The sequence below is a fragment of the Diorhabda sublineata genome, chromosome 6 (assembly GCF_026230105.1).
Source record: "Diorhabda sublineata isolate icDioSubl1.1 chromosome 6, icDioSubl1.1, whole genome shotgun sequence".
Taxonomy (NCBI): domain Eukaryota; kingdom Metazoa; phylum Arthropoda; class Insecta; order Coleoptera; family Chrysomelidae; genus Diorhabda; species Diorhabda sublineata.
Window position 1 is genome coordinate 12,071,573 of NC_079479.1, and position 24,300 is coordinate 12,095,872.

The 24,300-nt window shown below is 30.9% G+C and overlaps 1 protein-coding gene across 21 annotated transcripts in view; it reads left to right on the top strand.

Annotated features, from left to right (window-relative positions):
* LOC130446066 (inositol hexakisphosphate and diphosphoinositol-pentakisphosphate kinase 2) overlaps positions 1-24,300 on the top strand; it is a 163,028-nt gene that overhangs the window by 94,854 nt on the left and 43,874 nt on the right. For 18 of the 21 annotated variants that reach the window (XM_056782097.1, XM_056782092.1, XM_056782093.1 and 15 more), the window contains 3 exons: positions 4,032-5,048; positions 14,904-15,146; positions 18,472-18,595. In XM_056782097.1, the coding sequence (XP_056638075.1) occupies positions 4,032-5,048; positions 14,904-15,146; positions 18,472-18,595 (1,384 nt within the window). The remainder of the gene's footprint in view (positions 1-4,031; positions 5,049-14,903; positions 15,147-18,471; positions 18,596-24,300) is intronic. The other 3 variants (XM_056782107.1, XM_056782106.1, XM_056782108.1) reach the window with 1 other exon arrangement.

The following is a 24,300-nucleotide window of genomic DNA, read 5'->3' on the forward strand; positions in this document are numbered from 1 at the left end:
AGTTTTGTCGACCAATATATATATTTTCAATTGTGTTTTTCTATGATTACTTAACTTGGTATTATTATGGGGGATATTATTATTTATTTGATATATTCTACTATTTCAAATGAATCAATTGAAAATTTATGTAAAATTAAACATTGAAATTGAAAAAATAATTGTTAATAAACAAACGATAACAAATATAATAAGAAAACCTATATTATTCCTCGAAATGTTCTGGATTTTAAGTCTCTTCTATTTTAAATTTTTTTTTAATAATTCTTTAACAGAAAAATACAAATTGACGTTTCGACTTGTTTCAGTCTTTTTCAAAATATATCGACACTGACAATTTGCGTATTTATAGTAATCAATATATTGTGATGCTGTCTACATAGGGCAGACATCTCAATATTATAAAATAGACTAAAAGGTCAGCAATACGCTAAAAAAAATAATGAAACATAAAATATCAAAAAAACAAATTCAATTATAAAGATTCAAAAATTCTTGAAATAGAATCTAATACACGAAAAAGAGAATTTTTAGAAATGGTTCACATTCATATCAACGAAAAAGCTATAAATGATAAAAAGACCTAATAATTTGAGTAAAATGTATATCTATTTTGTAAATTCTAATAAAATAACAAATAATTTAATTGTTTGCTGCTACATATTTGAGACGTAAAAACTAAGGAAAAAATCATTTTTCTTATTAAAACAAATTTTTATTTTGATTTTATTTATGTTTTGATGTTCCTGATGTAGGTGAATATTGAATAATATAAATACGCAAATTGTCAGTGTCAATATCATATTTTATTTTATTAATAAAAAAACTAATTTTAAAAGAGAAGAGACCTAAAATCAAGAACATTTAGAAAAATAAACATATATAAAAGGTCTAAGAAATAAGAAATTATATATCAAGTTTAAAAATAATTAAGGAAACCGAGGAAAATTATTGTCAATATTATTTTTAAAGTGCTTTGTCCCATGGAATGACGATGAAATAAACACGGATAAAGTAAATATTCCAACAGAACGAGAGAGTAATATTTTGTTTGATACGTTTCATTATGACAAAGCTGTAGGGGTTCCATCTATCAGGGCTTAATAAATAATCATGTTTCAAAACAACGCTTATATACTTTCGTATATATATAAAAAAGTGATCATAGAAAAATATAGCGTACAAAACGTGTGAAATCATGTAGGTATTATTCCTATTATCATTTTTCGACCAATTGTGTAGGGTTTATTTCCAAATATTATATTAATACGACATGTTTCATTGCAAAGTTCTTGATGCAAAGTAAAATATTGTTTGAAAGAAGGTTAAATAGAACGTCAAAAATTTGATGAATTGAGGGCATATTTTAATATAATTTTGAAAACAGATAAGCAAGATTATGATAACCCTAAATATTAAGTAGATATCTTTCTGTGCTTGTTCAAATACAGTATCATTGGAATGTTATTCCAATTTTCAAGGCAACCTTTGATTCTTTTTCATAGTCGAAAATAGAGAATTGGTATTAGTAACTTGAGTATAGAAAATCACAACGCTTGTTACCGAAATTTCATAAAATAATATATATATATAAGTAACAAAATAATGACAACTTATTGTTTAAAAACTTTTTTGAATTAATAGTTACAAAAGAACACCCCGTATCAATACATGAATAATGAAATTCAATAATAAATCACTCAACTGTAATAAAAAATATCTTAATATATATATTATATCAATAGATAATTTATTTTATAATAGAAGCTAGCGCTTACAAATGTTTTTCTTTAATTGTTTGGTTCTTGAGGTTTAGTGCGTTGTCAAAATGTTTGTAATTTGTCATTAGTGCCCCTAGAAATTTATATAAAACTGATAGGTCTGGAGATTTGGGTGGTAAATCTATCAAAAAACGACCATCCATCTGTTTGGATGATGCTAGTTCAGTTAATGCCTAATATATTTTTAGAAAATTTCTGTTTAAATATTCCTCTTAAGCCTGTGAACAATATTACAAACGTTTAACCTCTTGTGAAACATGTAAAATTTGAATTTAAAAGGTTGAATTGTGTGTGTGTTAAGCTAACAGCTAATAAACAGTAAAATTATTTTGATTATTTCTAAAATAATTTGGAGTAAGTTGATCAATTTTGCTTCTTCTTCGAACAAAATTGTCTCCAAAAACACGCATGATGAGTAATATACAAAGTGGGTCATCGAAAACAGTATACTCAATGTTTGGCATTAGTTTTCAAGGATATGCTGAAACTCAAGGGTTGTTATTTGAAGGACACATTTTTACAGACATCTGCCAATTTTCTTATACTTATTGTAGGATATAAATTGATTTGACCGAAAACTGCTACTTTACCACTTCATTGCTAACACTATCCTCATATCTTTTTTTTCAATAGCTACTGACTGTTTCACAAAATTTTCTGTTATGTATGAGCTTCTTCTTTAAACTGATATACAAAAAAATTACTTATTCACTATATGTATGCAGTTTGTGTTTAATATGTAACATACACAAAAATTAACACGACATTGTTGTCTGTGGATAGGTACAGTGGGTCATACGTCTTAAGTGTCTTCATTGACTGATGGGTAGATTTGCAATTAGTTCATTCCTGACGTTTGGAGTCATTATTTTTGTGTGAGGCCTAAATCACTGTATCATCTGCAGTGGTTATGATATTGACACCCGTTGTAGGGAGATCAGTTGTGTTAAACATATATAGAATTACTGCCTTATGAAACCCCGGATTTTATTGGTACCGAATGTGTGAGTGTGTGTTATTTCCTATCTTTCACTTGAAAATATCTGTAATGAGTATCCAGCACTTTGAGAAAGGTGTGTGTTTATTTTGTACATTCACTGTTCTAATAAATAAAACTCTCCGATTAAAGTAGACTGTACTGAAAATAAGGAATAAAATTATACTAAAAAGACATTTTTATGACATTTTCATCCTATCTTATTAACATTCAACCTAAAACTTCTTCTTTTTTAAGTTACAATAACTGACATGATTATCGATGAATAAAACTACCAGCAACTTTAAGTACACAAATAATTTGAATTCCTTAACACAGCACTCCTTCCTGCCAAACTTTGTAACAACAACGAAGGCTGCAGAGAAATATCTTTTCTGATAACTGTATGTACTTGTTCTATGGAGGGGTGTTGACTTACATATGTGGTTTTACTCTCCGAAGGAGATTTATTTAAAATTTTGGTTGAAGAACAGTGTTTAATAAATTCATTGAAAGAATCCTATCTGAAAAGTGTGATGAATAAAATAAAAATATATATTTTTCTAATAATTCCTTCAAGAGTTAAAAAATTTATATTTTCAATTGTTTTGTATAGAAATGTCAAAAAATGCTGAATCCAGTATCGTAGACATTTTTTATTATAAAGTAATCGCTAATACCATATATGTATTTTTGACTACGAAAAAGTATTTCATTATGTCTTGAAAACGGGAATAAAACTCTATCCTGAAGTAGCTCATTTCTGATTTTACATTTTCTAGTTTCAATGTAAATATAAAGCGCTCTAGTCAGAAATGTTTTCATATTCATCTTACTACAATTTAGCGTAAATACTTTTTATTTTTTTATTATTATTAAACAAATATGTATTTGCCCCCCGTCAAAACCCATTTTAAAATTAATTATCTATTGGTTGAAAGTTTCATTGGCATTTAAGCCGTCGTCAAAAATAACTATTACCATTTGGCGTTTCGCTAACTGGTATGGTGGTTGGCATCTTTACTTTAAGTTACTTGCTAGTCCAAGAAACTTTCAAGCTGTTAAATATTCAAGTTTGATTAGACCATTTTTTTTAATAAAAACATATTTCCAAGTAAATGAAACATGACGACGTTATTTATCATGTAAATTACGTGTACTAATAGTACTTTTTGTTTCTTCTTTTTACCTGTCTGCTGGCTTTCCTGATCTTTGTTTTGTTAACGTGCAACGCACATAAACATCACACTAACATTTAATTTAATTTAAACAAGACTCGTCTCATGATACTGAACTTTCCATTACACCCACTAATAACCCTACTCCTACAATAAATGTCCCCATCAGGAAATATGATTTAGTACCGACACAACTGATCGTCGAAAAAAACGAATTGAGCCCAATATCGGGTTCAGTTGATTTCGATTATATAAGCGATTTAGAATCGACTTTTCCTATTGGAAAAAATACTTGTGGCTCTTTGCCTGTAGACAAAATTGGGGGTTTTGGCAAATGTAGTTCTACAAACGAATTACCGCTTACAGAACTTAACTTGGCTTTGTTCACTTCCAAAATGGATAATAAAAGTTCGTGTGTAATGAGTACAAACGAACTACCATTATCTTCGCTCACGTTTTCAAGTAGATCTTGCGTGTTATCTAGACAGAATACTATAGATAGTCAAAATGATGATTTATCTATGGAAGTGAACTGGGACGTTGATATTAAAGATATCGATGAAAAACCGAAAACGCGAAGACAAAGATCTTTCTCCGATCCAAACATCTTAGAAAGAGAATGGGTAGATCACTCGGATAAAAGTTTTGTTATGAAAAAATATAGAGAAAGCATGTCGAACGAAGAACGCACGTCAAATTTATCCCCACCCGAAAGTTATCCTTGCCCTCCATTCAGTTCTTATCCAGAGCATGATCCTGAGAGTACTTGTCTGCTTTGTATCAACCCTCGCACTACACCCCATCTTCTCTCATTCTTTACTTCGCCCCCAACGAGGCCAAGCACCTCTCGATCGCTATCTCATCCCACCCCTTGTGTGTCTCCTTGCATGTCCAATGCAGACTGTGGTCAGAACGTCGTCAAACGCCACCGACACAGCATTGCCGGGCAGATGAGCTATTACAAGATGCTAGGGTTCGGGTGTGGAGGGCCCATGGGCTTAAAGAAACTCGTCGGAGGTAGTACCAATTCATTATTCTCCACCGCCATCATTTCCGGTAGTTCCAGCGCACCCAATCTACGAGATGTTATTACGAATTCAAGTAATGCTACAGGTAAGTTGTTTCTTATCTTATTACATTTTTCTCTTTGCATCAGATGTGATATTGCTAATGGGTGTGTTTTTCAAGTCCGATAGACCTTAAGAAATGGTTAGCTGTCATAAAAACTACCACTTTTCAATGCTTAAAATAGAAAAATTCTGGCAAATTATTATAAACAGATTGCTGCTAAATTATCTAATAGACTACCCTTATGACGCACATTATCGTCTATCTGAGCAAAACATCCAACGAACTGTTGATAGATTTTAGAACAACTACCATCTCATTTATACAATATGAACACATTTAAGGATTTTGCGTACTATATAAGATAATTTCATTGGAAACGTAAGTGTGTAAGAAAATTCAAATTTATTATTTCCTTGTCGATTTCGAGAACTGCAGATCGAGCTGTAAAGCGACTGTAAACTGAGGCTCATGGCTCAAACTTGAATGATCTATCCTATTAGACAACCTCGTTTATTTTAGTGTTTACTATGTTGCCTATACATTTTGTCATATTTTAAAGACAATATGGTGGGTTGAGGTAAAGTGAACTGTCTTGTGAGAAGAATTAGTTGAAAAAGTGTCTAGCTGTAAACAGCAAATTATAATACGAAGACTCGCCAAAATAGCGCTAGTGTAGCAAGTGGAATTGATATGAATTTCACAGTTATATATTTTATGTACAATTTTCGAATGGATTTGTATATTAATAGTTTCTTTGAAATAGTTATGACTTTCAAAAAAGAATTTAATTTACTATCTTACTCTAATAGTTTCTGGCACTCTTTTTAAAATTCTTCCACTTGCTACTATAGCGCCACCTTCCTTTCAACAGATACTTTTCGATACACCGAGATGGTTCTCCTTACCTCTTCCCTGCATAAAAGAAAATTATAAGGTAGTACCTGAATTTGAGTTAGTGAAAATAATTTCATACTTTAGTTGTTTATTTCATAGGTCGATTTGCAATCTTTATATTTCAAAAGACTTATAATTGAAAATGATTAAAAATAATTTATAAGTATTATATAAGTTTGGTAAAATATGAAATAAAATTTTTGTTACAACTATTTTTTGAATGTGAAAAAAAATAATGTCATAATATATCAGAGAAGATTAACATTACATATCATACATACCTACTTTAGATACTTAACGATATATACATTTCAAAATTTAATTGATTAAATTATAATAAATTTTACTCAAGTTTTTTATGACTTTTTCATCAGTAACTGATAATTTATTTTGTTTTATAAAAATGATTTCTTTTATTGCTAAATTTTGATAATTTTTATCTTGAGTTAATATTTTGGTATTTTTGAAATCAAATTCATGCTTTTCGTATTGTTCATGTTTATGTAATGCAGTTTTAGTATATTTGTGACCATTTAGCCTATTTTCTAGATATTGCATAGTCATTCCTATATAATTTCTTGGACAATTTAAACATGGTATAAAGTAAATAACATTCGCTTTTTTAGTAACGAGTGATTTTTTTTGCTGGTATCTTTTTGGCAACACTGTTTTTGACAGATCACGCGTGAATTGTGTCATTGTCCAACTTGTTTAGTTTGGTCTATAATTTAATCATGAATCGACTTACGAACGAACAACGCTTGTAAATTATTGAATTTTACTATCAAAATTCAGGTTCGATTAAGAATTCCAATTTATGGGCAGTTTTGGTCAGCCTATTCGGAAGCTTATGACTAAATTTCGAACCCAGTTCACTATATTGGACATTAAACCTCTAACACGTAAACGTACAGTGAGAACCGAAGAAAATATTGCGGCTGAATCCGCCAGTATTACTGATGATTATGAAATGTCGATTCGCCGCCGTTCGCAGCAATTGGGTCTCTGTTACTCCACTACGTGGAAAATTTTGCTAAAGGATTTGGGTGTAAAACCTTATAAGATACGGCTGGTGCAAGAATAACGTCTAACATTTGGTGAATGGACGATGGCAACGTTGGAGGGAGATCCATATTTTTATCGAAAAATTGTGCTCAGCGACGAAGCTCATTTCTGGTTGAATGGATACATCAACAAGCAAAATTGTCGCCTCTGTAGTGAAAACCAGCCAGAAGTATTGTAAGAGCTACCAATGCACCCTGAAAAAATCACTGTTTGGTGTAGATTATGGGCCGGTGGCATCATCGGTCCCTACTTCTTCAAAAGCGACGACGGTCGGAACGTTACTGTGAATGGCGAGCGCTACCGTGTGATTATTGACGATTTTTTTTTCCAAAATGGAAGAATTAGACATGCCTGATATGTGGTTTCAACAAGACGGTGCCATATGCCATACGGCCCGCCGAACAATGGCCAAATTGAGAGTCGCCTTCTGTGAACAGTTCATCTCACTTTGGGGGCCAGTCAATTGGCCGCCTAGATCGTGTAATTTAACACCTTTGGACTATTTCTTGTGGGGCCATGTTAAGGCTAATGTCTACAGGGATAAATCAGCAACGATTGACGCACTGGAAGCCAATATTGAAGTATTTATTCGTGAAATACTGGCCTATATGTTGGAGAGGGTGTGTCAAAATTGGACCTTGCGCATGGGCTATCTAAAATTGAACCGCGACCAACATTTGTATGAAATCATCTTCAAACATTAAATTATACTGATCGTTTTATCGATTCCAATAGAGGTTTTATCGATTTTTTCAAATTTTTTGTGATTTTCTCAAAATCAAATTCTATACCTCTAAAAAAATCTTTGATATGATGATTCGGATTCATTCCTGATCCATCAATAATATGAAGCCATATTGAATGTCTCGGGTCTGAAATTTTCATACAAATTTGTTTGGTCTATACGTATTTTGACCTGAAAAATTGAATAAAATAGGTATCAGATCTCTAACACAGAACAACATCGTTAAATGTAAGGTAACTTACACAATTTGCTCATTTTTGTTTTGATTTTCATTCAGTAAAATAAAGATATTTTCAACTTGTATTTACTTTTTATTGAGGTTGTACACATCATTCTCTTTGGAATTAAATTTCTTGTAAGTTTTATTTGAAAGTTTGATGTATTTATTAGTCATTCAATGAAGTTATTTACTCGAAACGTGAAAAAAGTTTATTTTGGAGTTGAATTTTTTGTATTTTACGTCAGTTAACGTAAAAACTATTACAGTTACAGATCTGATACCTTTTTTTAGATCAAAATACGTATAGATCAAACAAATTTGCATGATTTTTTTCCTTATATTTACCTATAGAATCATTTCCCGAGAGATTGGAGTGCTATTCCGGAACACTCTGTATATATTCTATTTTTTTTTGTTTTGTTTGTGAATGTGGATTTGAGTTATTATTATTAAGAAATTTATACGTCGTTTAATAATTTTATTAATTTGGTTTGAGGGATATTGGTTATTTATTAAGGTAGTTGTAAGTTTTTCAAGTACATACTTCAGTTGGATATTCGGGTGAACTTAGTTTTATAGCTCTATCTGCTAATCCTATAATGACAATGTTTTTTTGTGTTTTTGGATGGTGTGAATTATAATTTAGGTATCTTCCAGACCATGTTTCTTTTGTGTATGATTTAGATTCAATTTTATTAATCATTAGTTCTAACGACTGTCATATCTAGAAAATTTATTGTTTTCTATTTCTATTGTGATTTCAATTTAAAGGGTTGAATATATACATATGGAATTGCAGCTAGACAATCATCAACATAGCGTTTGAAAAATAATACATTGAACTTTACGTTTTTCTATACGTTTTCTTCTATATATTCCATTATAATTTGTGCTAGTTATTGATAAAAATTATCTCGGAATTGAAAATAATTATTTGTTTGGATGAGCATCACGCCCTCTTAGAAACTCATTGTAAGTGAGAGATGTCTGTTGTTCAATTGAATTCCATTTTTCTTTAAAAACATGTGCTATTATATCATTTGAAATATTGGTATACATTGAAACGATATCTATTGAAATCATTTTATAATTATTGGGTATATGTAATGTATCTAAAAATTGTTTAAGGATGAATGAATCTTTTATGTATTTCTTATAATCTTTTTTTCAGTTAATTTTGATAAAATGTTCGCTAGATATTTAGATAGATTGTAAAATGGTTATTGAATATATGGTATTATTGGACGCATTGGAATATTTGGCTTGTGTAATTTTGGTTGACTGTATAGTTTTGGTGGTATTGCATTGTGTGTTTGTAATTTTTTTGCATCAATTCTATCAATGGAATTATTATTCAAAAGTTTTTTTAATAAATGTATTATTTTTATTTTGAATTGTATATGTTTTAATTCTTCGTTAAATACTTTTGTCATTTAATAACTCTACCATTACATCATTGTAATTTTAATTTTATTACTTTTATCTGGTTGTAAAATTGTAAAATCTATGGTAGGTAAACTGATATCTAATATTAATCTTCTCTTATATATTATGACATTATTTTTTTGACATTAAAAAAATATTTCTAATAAAAATTTTATTGCATATTTTATGGAATTTATATAATATTTATCAATTATTTTTATTCATTTTTAATTATGATAATGCTTCTCACGAAACGTCAAGATAAGATAACATTCTAATAAAGAAATCAACCTAAGAACTCAGGGAGTTTTAATAATATTGCGTTTTCTTATTGGGAACGTGGCAATGAAACACCAAAGTGGACTAACTTTAATACATTTTCCGAGCTTTCGAATACTTATCTATTCATCGTCTGGGACAGAAATTATGGTCAAGTACAGTATGAGAAATATGTATAAATGTATAACAATAATAAAATTTTACTTACAATAATCAATTGAGGTTTGTGGTGGTTTTGAGTAGTATAAATTTTAAATTCATACGATTCAAAATTCAATATTCAAATTGACGTTGATAGAAATAGTGATTAATTGAAATATTGATTCTGCTAACTAAAGGAGTTTTTAAGTTAAGTTAGTTAGTTAAGGATAAGTTGTAGTGAATGATATTTAATATTGATCGGTTAATTTATAAAAAAATTTCAATGGGCTAGGTCGTTATAAATGTAGCTGAATATTTATTGGTTAGAATATAGATGACAATAAATTTTATAGGTTAGGTCGTTATAAGTGAAGTTGAAATTTATAGATTAAATATTAAGGGTTTGACTGTACGCTATTTTGATATTGTGATGTTTAAAGACTCCAGAAAGTTTGGGAGTAACTGATTTTATATGTGGTAAAGGTGTATAAATATATAGAGCAGAAATGTTCAAAATGACGTTTGAAAATGATGATTCAATGTTTAAGTCATTGTCAGATTTGTTATATAAAATTCGTTTTTAAAGATATTGAGGATATGAGTTTTTTTAAAAAAGTTTATAATTAAATTAATTATTGATTAAATTGAAATACTTTACACAGATGAAAAATAGAGTCCTCAAAATTTCTGATCCAATTTTTCAAAAAAAAAAAACATTGAAATACTTGACTTGACCAGTTCCAGACGATGAATACATAAGTATTCGAAAGTTCCGGAAATATATTAAAGTTAGTTCACTTTGGTGTTAGTTAAAAATTATTTTCACATAGAAAAACAATGAAAATGAAAATGGTTTTTTGTTTTTAAAAGTGACACTTTAAACATGGATAAATCTGAACGACCCAAACTGTCATTTAGTATAACTACTCCAGAAATAGTTAATGACTCTTTTATTTAGGTATTGTCGAATTCAAGTCCAATATAGCTAATAAAATAAATTTTCTGAACGAGTATGCAATATTTTTTATGGAAGGTTATATATTAGAAACCTATCGTTAAGATGGATGCCGCAATAGCTTATTTATGATCAAAAACTCGCTCTCATTCGTAAACTAAACGAAAGATTGGATGTTTGAAAGCGTAATTTTTTTTATCTATATGTCACAATGTATGGAACTTGGTCCATAATAACACGGCCACAATGTTTTGGTATTCCAAAGGGGTTAGGTGCGATTTAAACAAGTGTATATGACTGTATATGATTATTTACTTTAGATAAGTACGAGGTCTGGCTATTAAATAACCAATTCTCTATCTCGTGCACGTATTTTTGAGTGGTGTAAGCGCTTTAGTAAGTGCCGATAGAGTACTGAAGATGACCAGCGCCCTGGTCGCTCTGTGACCGTTTCAACTCCGGAAACAGTGACCAAAATCAACCAAATTGTGCGTGCTAATCGTCGAATGAGCATACGGATGATTGCCAGGGCCGTAAACGCCGATAAAGAAACAGTTAGAAATTTTACAGCAAGAATTACACACGACAAAAGTCTGTGCGAGTTGAAGCTCTTGCGTCAACGAGACTGTTCAGATTTCCTTGAAAGGTTAGAAAAAAATCTGCTTTGAAAGGAATCCGATTTGAGTCCACGGAAGCGGTGAAGCAAAAAACGGCAGAGCTCTTAAAAGCACTCACCAAAGAAGACTTCCAGCACTGTTTCGATCAATGGAAAAAACGTATGAAAAAGTGTGTGGTGAGGAGAGGGAAATATATTGAAAGGAAGCATTCGAATGTAGAATAATTTTCATAATAGAATCCTTTTTCGTAACCAGTCTCATTATTTAATAGCCAAACCTCTTTTAAGTCTTATTTGTTTCACCGCTAACACTCGTAATTTGCGCCGGCGCCGTTGAATCTTCTCCCGTAACTGGGTTGGAGCGAGCGTGAGTGTTTTTGACTTGAAAAGACACTTTTCCGTCAAACTGCGAGATTAATCGATTACAAATTGTGAATAGGTATAAAGTATAAATAAATTTTGTTGATTGATATTTAATGTACTTTTTGCTTTACTTTTGATGTCGGTTTTTCAAAATTAATATACGAAAATTTGGTTGGACATTAATTCGTATGAGATGTGGTTCCAACACGACATTTTGGCATGACAATGTGACAAAAATTTGACGTAGAACGCGCTTCGTTAAGAAAAGTGGTTTTATGCTCTGAATAATTTTCAGATAGTTATAAGATGTACGGATTTTCCGGATAAAATCAATTTTAATTATTACTTTGCACATTTTAAAAATCTATCGGACTTAAAAAACAGTATTATTTTCATTTGTATCAGATAGATATCGAACTGATAATATCCCTTAGTTCCTTGGGGTTTTTCGATTTTCTCTATCTACCTGGATAGATCTGTAGAGTAAGGATTAGGTAATTTTTCTGTGTTTTCAAAAATCACATCTTTTACTACAATCTTGTCTTATATTAAATTATATGTATATTTTAACAAACCGACGAAGTAGTGTAAGTAAGAAGAAGAGTATTTCTGCTCTTCCATAACCATAAGGAACAGGCAAAGGAACCTGAACTGTCTTCTTTAAGATCATGATAAAATTTCCATCACACATCCCTTTGCAGCGTTGTTGTTTTACTTGAATAGATACAGCCTAGATAACTGATTCAATATCGATGTATCTTTGTTATAATGATGTTTTTTAACTAATATCACGCGTTTACTGATGGCTACTTGTTTTATATTTCAAATTAAGTCATATACAACCCACATGATTAATCAAACCATAGAACCCCATGTTTAGATGCAGGAATATCGTATGCTTCTTTGTAATAAAACAGCGCAAAAATAGTTGAACGAATTTGGGGTTGAACTATGAACAAAAAGTCTCGTTGTCACTCAACTTCAAAGAAACTGAAAACCTCTTAAGAGTACGAATACCTCTTCCAAACAACAAACTAAATTTCACTGTAAGGAAAATGTTCGTTCTATGCTAAAATTTGTTCCATGTCGAGGAGATTTCCAATCGGTGGTTGATCTTCATGGTCGTTGAAACGTTCTGAAAGTATAATGTTTTTGGTCTTCGTATGTTGTTTCTTCAGATACGTCGTTATATAGAGAGTAATTTTTACGATTTACTTTTGTTTTTTTTATAATGAATGTTTACCAGCTCATCCGATCTTTTAGTTCTATTATTGCATTTCACCTAATTCCTCATTTTGCTCTACATATTCACTGCGTCTAGTTTTTTTTTCATACAATTTCAAGTAGTCTATGAGCTGGTCGCCACTTCGACTAAGATACTTTCCACAAGGCTGAAACTTTTTCTGTATGTTATTTAATATATTTAAAGTAGAAAAATCAACTTTTGGTAGGGTTAGCACGGTTGAAACAATATCCACTGTTTCTTACAAATTGCAATTTTTTTATTTAATAAAATGTATCTCCACAAATCTGGCTTTCGAGTATACTTTTTATTAGACAATTTTGAGTATAAAACAAAATTGCCAGATGATTTGCTCAGTTGCAAGTATCTGTAAAATGGATCGAAAGTTTGCAATCTGTAAAAAACAGTAGATATTGTTGCAACCATGCTAACCCTGCCAAATATATTAAATAACATATACAGGGTGGTCCATTATATACTTAACTTAAGATAACTTACTTAAGATAGAATATACAAAAAAATGTTCAAATAAAAGTTGTTCTATTTGCACAGATACATATTTCTAAAATACTTTGAGGTATACAGAGTGTTCAGCATAAGCGTGGCAGCATGAAGTAAAGTTTTTTTTAAATAGGACTTTTCTTTTCCCATAAATTGTGATGTCACCAAATTGGAGCGAAATGTCTGAACAGAGTAAAATTTCGTTTGGGGTTCGGGGTGTTTTTTATATAAGCATTAATTCAGGAGATTTCAAATAGCAAAAACTTCATTTTTTTAAATGGAACACCCAGTATATTATTTTACCATCTTATAAAACTATTTTATTCCTTCAAATTATCCTAATGTACACTCTAAAATTGACTGTTTTGAAGAAAATTGCATTTTTAGTTTATGATTTGAAAATAATCACCTTTTTGACAAGTAAACACTGAATGTGACGTTTAAAATACTTCTAGTTTTTGTGACAAAATCAATCCAGTAATTTTCTACCTTTAAAAATTGTAATAAAATAAATAGGTCGCAATTTATAGAAAAAGAAAAGAAAGGGCTAAATGCAGCATTTTACGCTAAATTCGATGGTAAACAAATATACAGGGTGTCTTATTTAAAAAAATCTTAATTAATGTTGTCACGCTTAGGCTGAATACCTTAAAATATTTTAGAAATGTGTATCTGTGCAAATATAACAACTTTTATTTAAATATTTTCTTTTTAAATTTCATCTTAAGTAAGTTATTGCAATTCCACACACTAATGGGCCACCCTGTAGAAAAAATTTCAGCCTTTGTTTTTATAAAACAAACTAACATTAGTTTAGTTTTGTTGGGATTCAAGTTCATATTCAACAACATCGATTTTCCTATTTATTTTGATTCAGCAGCCATAGTAATAAGTATATCTTCTGATGAAATATTTTTATTCCTGTTGTTATTGACTTTTGCAAGTATTAAGACGGTTAAGAAGTACGATAATAACGTATAACTTGGCCTTAATCTTCCTCTCATATTGTACTCTTCAAGAGTTTTGTTGACATCAGTTACTGTTGTTTTATATTTATACAGTTTAAAAATTAATCGTTCCAATCAACTTTCCTATTTAAGCAAAACGATATAGGACAGATATCGCCATCTATACTGGTCGTACCAACGAGAACTTCATTAAATATGTCTTTTTCCTGCAATCTGTTTCATATGAAAAAATAATCTATTGCTATGAAACTCGAAAACTATTCCAACCTCTCATAATCAAGCAAGTTGCTTGGAAAATATTTCCAGCGTTTCCCTTTCGAGACTTCCACTGAGTAAATTTTGTTTTAAAGCTGAAAAGTGGAAGTAATTCTGTTGTAGACGATTTTTTAGTATTGGTTCCAATTAAGATATTGTATTAATAATTATCATGCTACGATGAATCAAGAATAAAAAATTATTTAACGAACATTTGATGTTTTTAGCAATAGACGGTTTCGGAGGAGTACCATCTATTAGACCATTGGAAACATTACACAATGCATTATCTTTGAAACAGTTGGATGCATTTTTGGACAGAATGATTACTGCACCTATATTTAAAACGCCATCATCTACGCCACCTAAATATCCGTCTACCCCGATACCAACGCCTACAAATGGAGGCTCTTCTTGTGGACTTTCGTTAGATAAGTCTCGTCCTCTTAAATTGCAATCGCCCTGCAACAGTAAGTATCATTTTAAAGTAATTAATAACATTCTTAACTTCAACCTAAAAATCTTTGTTACTAAAATGAAATCGCAATGAACATGTCTCGATATTAAGTTGGAATTACTTAACACACTGCTTACACCAACACTCACAACTACACTGTCTGACGAGCGTTTCGATAACCAAGTTATCGTCTTCAGAGCCTCAATGTAAACTAAAATCTAGTAACTTGACTTACCTGTTTTATACTAAATGTTTCCACTTATACCTGATTTTCCGGTCCGTCCATATTTCAAATGAACTATGTGCTCTTTAAACCGGACAATAACGGATCTCTTAGTCTGCCCAATATATTTTCCGCCACAATCTCCACAGCTCATTTCATATATACCACGAAACAGAAAATAAAGGTATCAGTTTGTTTTTTATTTTGGGTTTAGAAAAAATTGATTTCACACAGAGATTTCTTAAACCTATGACGATGGATTAACCTATTTACAATTTAAGAAATCTCTATGTGAAACCACTTTTTTCTAAACCCAAAATAAAAAACAAGAAAAATTTTCTCTGATATCTTTCATTCCTGTTTATACAAAAGGATTGGAAGGAATAAAGGAATATTTAACACAGTGGGTTTTAAATTTGTTTATAAATCCAACAATACATTAAATCAATTATTGGGCAATCCTAAAGATAAACTATCAAAATTTATAAATCAATGATTTATATATCATATGATTTTGAAATGATTTTTATGAACAGTGTAGCTTTTAGAATATATCATTCAAATTAAAAAGACTGAACTAGAAATTAATTTCAACTTGAGAAGTTTGGTTTTTATAAACAGTGCAATTTATAGAATATTCAAAAGAGGCACTACTAGAACAAATAGCAGATTTGTAACTAGTTTCTACTTCTACTACGTCTTCGTCAGTATAATAATTGTCTGAATTTTCTGGAAACCTATCTGTTAAGGAATTGTCACCAAGTAAAGTACCAATCATGGTATTCGATCAGAGTTTCCTCCTTGTAGCAAAGTTTAATCAAATCATTTTTTTTCTTGGTCGATGTAGGCAAGGGTTCAATATAATGTGTCGTTTAACTCGGTTTCTTTTGGAATATTTCTGTGCCTACCTTTCACTTTAACTTCAACATTAAAGATTTTGTTTTCATCATAGTTGTATCAGAACATTATAAATTTTTTATTTCTCTTTTTTGTATCCTAATTGTTTTCTCTTGAACCATTTTATTTTTTCTCCCCCTTTATATCGAATTGTATTTTTTGGTATAAATTTACCAGGTTCCTTCAAGTCAATAATGTCGCGTTATGTGATTTTCTATTTCTATTTTTCAATCATTAAGGCAAAATACAGGAACGTATTATTGCAGTTTCAATGGCACTACGCATAAAATCAGCCTCCATGTGCGAATGATTTGAGTAATAATCTCTATTGATAAGACCCCAATTTTAAGGACATACCTTTTTGTCACGAATTGTTTATCTCAAACTTTTTGGTCTATTAGCATCATCCTTCGCTTTATATAAGAAATAAATTCTCCTCATTTATCTGTTAACCCATCGGACACTTTAATCTTTCTTTCATTTAAAGAAAATGTTAGGGGGTGTAGAAAAAACTCTTCTATACCTTATTGGAGAAACAAAGTCTGTTGATCTGTAATTCCTTGTATAATTCATAGATTTTGAGAATGGATAAGATATGGATGGGGTCACAGGAAATTATTTTATTATTCTCCACCTCATTCGAAATGAAAAGTTTAGTCTTTTTTTTTCCTCGACGATCTTGAATGGAATTCGATTTTTACCTGTATCGTAATCCACCAACACAGTTTTCAAGTAAATTTTTTTACAAACCTTTTTATCTTTCCATTCTTAATCTAATATATAAAATTCTCGTGTCGCGGTGTTTGCAATTGAACTCCACCTCTAATTTTTTTTATAATACAGCATTAAAAAAGACATACAACCCTAATAAATTTTCAACCTTCTTTTATCAACCCCTATTTTTTATTTGTTAAGTATATACTTTAATTTTTTTGGCACGATTTTTATTTGTTTTTTGTCATGAAAAAATTCGTATTACTCTCAATTTTTCATTCTTCTACGATCAACTCCTATTTTTCCATCGCGATTTTTACTTTTTTTTATTTTATCCACAGATCCGCAATAGGATTAAAAGATGGCAACGAATATAATATTTATAATAATTTAGAGTGAAACCTGGTAGCCCAGTATATGTTTCTAAACACCATTTCAAAGTTTTACTATTGGTATTTAAAAAATGTTATTTTATCGTTTTTTTTTTACTGTAAAACTAACACAATGCAAAAAAATTCTGTAAACAGCTGTTTCAACAAAATTGGATTGCCAGAAAGACCAGAAAAGGGCATTTCGGGAAACACCCCGTCCATTGGCATTAAAACGACAAAAAACCGACATTATCGAAGAACTTCTTAATGCCTCAACTTCAACTGGCTGTTCAAAAGATGTAGAAACATCAATGGATATCAATATTACAGAAGTTGCAAAATGCTTTAATCAAAACATAACCTTCAAATCTACCACCTTTATGACTACATTTTATTAAAGTTCAAATAAACAAATGTGATAATGACTATATGAAAGTCTAATTAGTAGTACTTACATATCTGCTTTTACTCCACGTATTTCAACCGAAGTAAATAATTGATTATTAGCAAAGAACGTAGCAACCATGGATGCATATACCTTAGGTAGATTGTCCGATCTTGCTTCGATAAATCGTATTTCGGCCATCATTTCAATTAGAATAGTCTTTGAAACCCTTACAAAAACACAAATCGCACTAAACTACCAATTACCTCCACTCACAACAACAGAATGGCGTTTGAAAAGCGACCACGCTTCAGTATTTACTTACTTTCTACGTCATAACTGCAGTAACCAATAGAAACTTGTTTTCTGTCATTTGTTATTATTCAAATTATCATAAATTTATATTTACGATCCCTGTTCGGGTGCTCTGAGTGACAAACAAGATGAAAGATTTCATCAGGACATTCCCTTAATAGAAAAGCACTATTAAAGGGAAAAAATCGAATACTACTAGTAGGTTACTATTGGAGACTTAAAAGGGACCTACCAAAAGCCAAACATTCACGAAAATCATAACTATTTATTGTACATTAAGGAATATTTTATCTTATCAGAAACCTGATGTGTCAATTTTTTCCATTGATATATTATTGTTTAGTGGCCATTGGACATTTATAATAAAACAAATAAAAGCTTAAATTTTGTTGGCCAGTGTTATTTATAACTACAATGTTGACCCTCGTTTTAGGTGTTGGTTGGAGTGGGCCGCCTAGTTTGATGTCCAGTAGCGGTCCTTCCTCTCCAGGTTATTCCGACAGCAATTCTAAAGGAAGCAGCAGTGAAATGTCGTCCAGCATTGTCAGCGCCGATGGGTATTAATTTTTTAATATACATATTTAAGTTCTACATATTTATGCACGTTCTAGTAGTTGTTTTATTACAATGTTTATATAACTTATCAATTATTTGCTTTAAATATTATGTGCGTCGTTTGAATAATGACTTGTCCTGCTTTAAATTTAGTTTTACAAATAAAGTTTGAATTGTATGTTAGAGTTTCTTTTTTGTAGGCTTTTTGTATGTCATTTTTGTCAGAGCACAAAATAATTAGTGTCAGCCTACTGAATTTAGCTTTTATTGTTATATTTTAACTGTATGCCTCCATTCATCAAACCGCTTTAATTATATTATTGTGTCATGATATACTTTTTAGTTATTAGAAAAAACAAAAAAGTGAATTTTCCAACTAGGTTAATGGCACTGGCATATTCTTATCATTGCTGTCGAACTTACCTGTTTTTCTATTAGAATACTAGTGATACATTCATTTGGTATGCTAAACCTGATGTTCTTTTTATCCTAGATTGTCGAGGTTTCTTCCTATTCAATAAGTTTCCGTAAGGTAAAATGCCTTTCCAGTCAAAGTCTCTACCCTAAAGTTTACGAAACAACATTCAGCGCTGCAACTCGTTTAGAGTTATACCACATATGCCAGTAGATTCTACTCCACTTTCAATTGCAAATTAAAAATAAGGTATCCTGTCGTACCTGCCGTTAAATATAACGATGGTGCCACTTATTATACATATACATAGTGCGTGTACCAAATAGCAGCGCTGACTATTGTTGTCCTCAGTTCGGATTAGATACTCATATCGATACTCTGTCCTGACGAGTTGAGTCTATGCTTTTCTCGTATTTTTGAGCTATTAGAGATGTTTCTATCGGCAAAAAACTTCATTATTATCAACTTTCTTAATTTCATACTATATGAAATCAACAATAATAAAAAAAAGCATGATTTTCAGAAACTTAGTCCTGTTCTATCTAGTATTCTATCTTTACAACTAGATCAATGAATGTCAGTTAGGTTAGATATAGCTATAAAATTACTAGGTCTTGAATTTAAACTATTATTGTAAAAAATGAAAGAGTATTATAAATCAATGAATAAACAAAAAAGATATTTAATATCAAAATGTATTAAATCAAAATTAAATTAGAGAAAGACTAAACTCTTCTTAGTCCATTGAAATGTTACATGAGCTTTGCATTTTTTAGAGGACGCAATTTTATTTCTAGAATACGTGTGGGGGGTCAATAGAAGCTTAACCTCCAGTTTGTGGAGTCACCACCATTGTCCTCCGGCCGCAATATCTCGGAAACAAAAAATTCGTAAAGACATAATTTGTTGCAAATTGTTTTGCCCACAAATATGTTTGTATAATTTTCTGCCCTAAATTTAAAATTAAAGAAGATATAAGCAAAAAAAAATGTGTAAGAATATATTTATCATAAAAAAATCAAAAATAAGTCAAACATTTCGTTTTGACCGGATTCTCATGAGTATTGACGAACCCGGTTAACTAGAGCGCTGTAACAGCGTTTTAAATGAATAAAATTTTAAAAAATACAGACAAAAATTTTTCTCAAAAGATCATCTACAAAATTGATCTGAGGTATTTTTTTTCTAAAATGTATAAAAAAAGTTATAGATCAAAAAATATTTTTATTAAAATTACCACAAGTTTTTGCTTATAACTTGTTTAATTTTAAATTTAGCTTAACCTTCAGTTTGTGGAGTCGCCACCCTTGCCCCCGGCCGTCATGTTATATCTCAAAAACTGCGTCTTACAAAAAATTCGTGAAGACTTAATTTGTTGCAAATTGTTTTGCGCACAAATATGTTTATATAACTTTTTGCCCTAAATTTAAAATTAAAGAAGTTATAAGAAACAAAGTAAGAAAATTTTTATAAAAATTCTCTTTTTTGCTCAATAACTTTTTTTTATATTTTACCAAAAAATTACCTCGGACTAGGTATTGGCATCCAAATGTTTGCATGCTGTTTCCAACCCCAATCTTCGGGATTTTGATATTTTTCGAGCCACAACTGGACCTGGTGATATACTCGGAGACTGTGAAAACGAGCTACATCTTGTGTTGGAGGCAGCGATGATAAATTAAATGAAACAAAACTCGCAGTTTCATTGATTAAATTGAAAATAATATCCACCATTTTCAATAAGTCTACACGTGGCAAAATATGTAGCACAACTAAGAAAATAAAATGAGGTAGAAGAAACAGCTGAGCCTATGTATAATAATAATAGGCGTAGCAAGCAGAAGTTCATTTGTCCTCAAACAGTAACTTAGACCTTTTTTACCTGCTTAACATTAGGTAAGTTAAATGTGGTAAGGTCTATGGTAAAGAAAACAGTTAGGAATGTATAAATAAAGTTGTACGAATTTAACAAAAATTTTTTAACAATATATTTACATTCAAAAAAATCAAAAATAACTTAAACATTTTGTTTTGACTCATGAGCATTGACGAACCCGGTAAATTTTGGAGCGCTGTAACAGCGTTTTAAATGAATGACATTAAAAAAAATTACAGAGAAAAACTTTTCTCAAAAGATCATCTACAAGATTGGTCTGAGGTAATTTTTTGGTAAAATATATAAAAAAATTTATAGAGTAAAAAAGAAAATTTATAAAAATTTTCTCACTTTTTTACTCATAATTTCTTTAATTTTAAGTTTAGAGCAACAAGTTATATAAACATATTTGTGGGCAAAACAATTGGCAGCAAATTATGTCTTCACGAATTTTTTGAAGACGCATAGTTTCCGAGATATCGCCAACAAAAGTGTTTGCACCCCTTTTTCCAACATGCTGGCCGGGGCAAGAGTGGTGACCCCATAAACTTGAGATTAAGCTTCTATTGACCCCCACACATGTCAAAAAATAAAATTGCGTCGTCTAAAAATTGCAATATTCGGTCCTTAAATTGTAACAGTTCAATGGACTATTTAGTAGTGATTGTAATACTGTTAACAAAGGACAAAAATATCTCAATATTTGGATAAAAGTCAGTAACACAACAAATATATCAAATAAAACAACATCAATAAATCATAGAATAGTAAAAAAACTTTTGACTTTAAAATTCTGAAAATTCTAGTAACAGAATCAAGTATAAAATAAAAATTGCAACTGTAAATCGTTCATATTTGTAACTATACCATAAGATAAGTGATCTTCTAATTCATATATTTGGATTGTAACATTTTTAAAAAGAAACATTTTGCCGGAGAGTAATTTTAATTCAAATAAAATATGGTTTGGTTCTCACATTACCATTGGGAAGTTTGAATAAACTATAATAAAATTTTGATGTGCCTTGTAACAAAGAAAATAGTTATGGAACATTGTTATTTTGAAACAATAAAAAATTCTTCTCTGAATCATTAGTGAACTGTTTCAATAATTAAATGACAAAACGTTTCCCGAGTAGCGACTAATATATTTGTAACAAACAAGTACCAAAAAAAAATTTGAAATATTAGAATTCTCAATACATTGTATTTATTTATGAGAGTAAAATTCAAAAAATTCTCAAAAGATGATAGTGATTAAATTAAGAGTACCTGAGAAAATATATAGAATAAGACATACCTATAACCTGATAACAGTAATATATAGAAGTTAAACCTGGGTAATGAACAAAAAGACACTGAGTAGAATAATAGCAGCAAATATGAAGCAACTAAGGAACGAGTATGGATAGGGTAAGAAATAAGATAATTACAGAAAAGCTCAAACAGTAACCAATTAATTGGAAATCTTCAGTAGCTGTTAGTGGATCGTCGTTTGTAGCTAAATCGGCTACATCATCAGCGAATGAAGCCATTTTAGTGTTGTTGGTTACTGGTATATTTGATGTATATAAAAAGAAAAGTAGTGGCCCTAAGACACTACCTTGGGGGACTCCGAATTTAACAAGAAAGAAATTAGATTTCTGGTCTGAGAATCTTAAAGAAAAGGAAAATAATAGAATAAAACGAGTATGGATAGGGTAGGAAAAAAGGTAATTACAGAAAAGCTCAAACAGTAACCAATTAATTGGAAATCTTCAGTAGCTGTTAGTGGATCGTCGTTTGTAGATAAAACGGCTACATCATCGGCGAATGTAGCCATTTTAGTGTTGTTGGTCACTGGTATAGCAGTGGCCCTAAGATACTACCTTGGGGGACTCCGGATTTAACAAGAAAGAAATTAGATTTCTGGTCTGAGAATCTTAAAGAAAAGGAAAATAATAGAATAAAACGAGTATGGATAGGGTAGGAAAAAAGGTAATTACAGAAAAGCTCAAACAGTAACCAATTAATTGGAAATCTTCAGTAGCTGTTAGTGGATCGTCGTTTGTAGATAAAACGGCTACATCATCGGCGAATGAAGCCATTTTAGTGTTGTTGGTCACTGGTATATTTGATGTATATAAAAAGAAAAGTAGTGGCCCTAAGACACTACCTTGGGGGACTCCAGATTTAACAGGAAATTAAATTTCTGTTCTGAGAATCTTACAGAAAAGGAAAATAATAGGATAAGACGAGTATGGATAGAGTAAGAAATGAGGTAATTACAGAAAAGCTCAAACAGTAACCAAAAGGAAATTTTCATTAGTTGTTAGTGGGTCGTCGTTTGTAGCTAAAACGGTTACATCATCAGCGAATGTAGCCATTTTAGTGTTGTTGGTCACTGGTATAGCAGTAGGTCTAAGAGACTACCTTGGGGACTCAAAATTTAATAGGAAAGAAATGGTCTGAGAATTTTACAGAAAAGGTTCCATTCGATAAGTATGATTTGAGAAGAAGATAGTAATACTTAAAAGACAGTTTTTTAATTTAAAGAGTAGACCTCGGTGCAACACCTTATCGAAGGCCAGATAGATGTCTAGGAATACCGCGTTACAATACTTTTTGTCTTCAAGACCCTTGCAGATTTCATTTATTAACCCGTAAACTTGTTGGGTTGTAGAATGGTGTTCCCGAAATCCAAATTGATGATTAGGTATTAACACCATAGGATCATTATCCGTGTTTATCCTTTTTATTAGGAACCGTCCGAGAACTTTGCTTACTGTTAGCAACAAACTGATAGGTCTGTAGGATGAGGTGTCTTGTAGGGGTTTGCTTGCTTTTTGCAGTTATCTTAGTGGTACATAGTAATTGTTGGATTCTTCGTATCTCTATGTCCAACATTCATTACATTGCGCACTTTGTGACCTGCGTTTTCCAATTCAGCTTTGATATCCTCGGGTGGTATAGAGTAGTGAAGATGTCTTATGACGATTCTGTATGCATGTTCCTCCTTTATTTGATATGTGTGGTGAACTACGTTTTCTTCGTTAAGATGTCTCATCAATTTTCTGTAGGTTTCTACTGTGTCAGCTGAGATCTTAACAGTTTAATTAGGTAGGGTTTTGCTGTAATACATTTCATTGAAATTTTTAACACACTATATAAAAATAGGAGGTGGTTTCTGTGCTCTTGCTTTGTCTGAGTTCGTTCTCCTTCATTCATGTTAGATAAATGGCCGTATCGGTTTTGGAGCTTGGTGGGTGTTTCTTCGTTGCTAAGAATGCTTTTTTTATATCACTAAGGTTTACATCTGTTACATTATTTTGCGAATGGGGACGAATGTTAAGTATGGGTGGTTTAAGGACATGATTTCCAGAGTTTTGACTACTGGAATTTTAATGTCAATTGGTATGGGGAACTTGTAGCGTGAA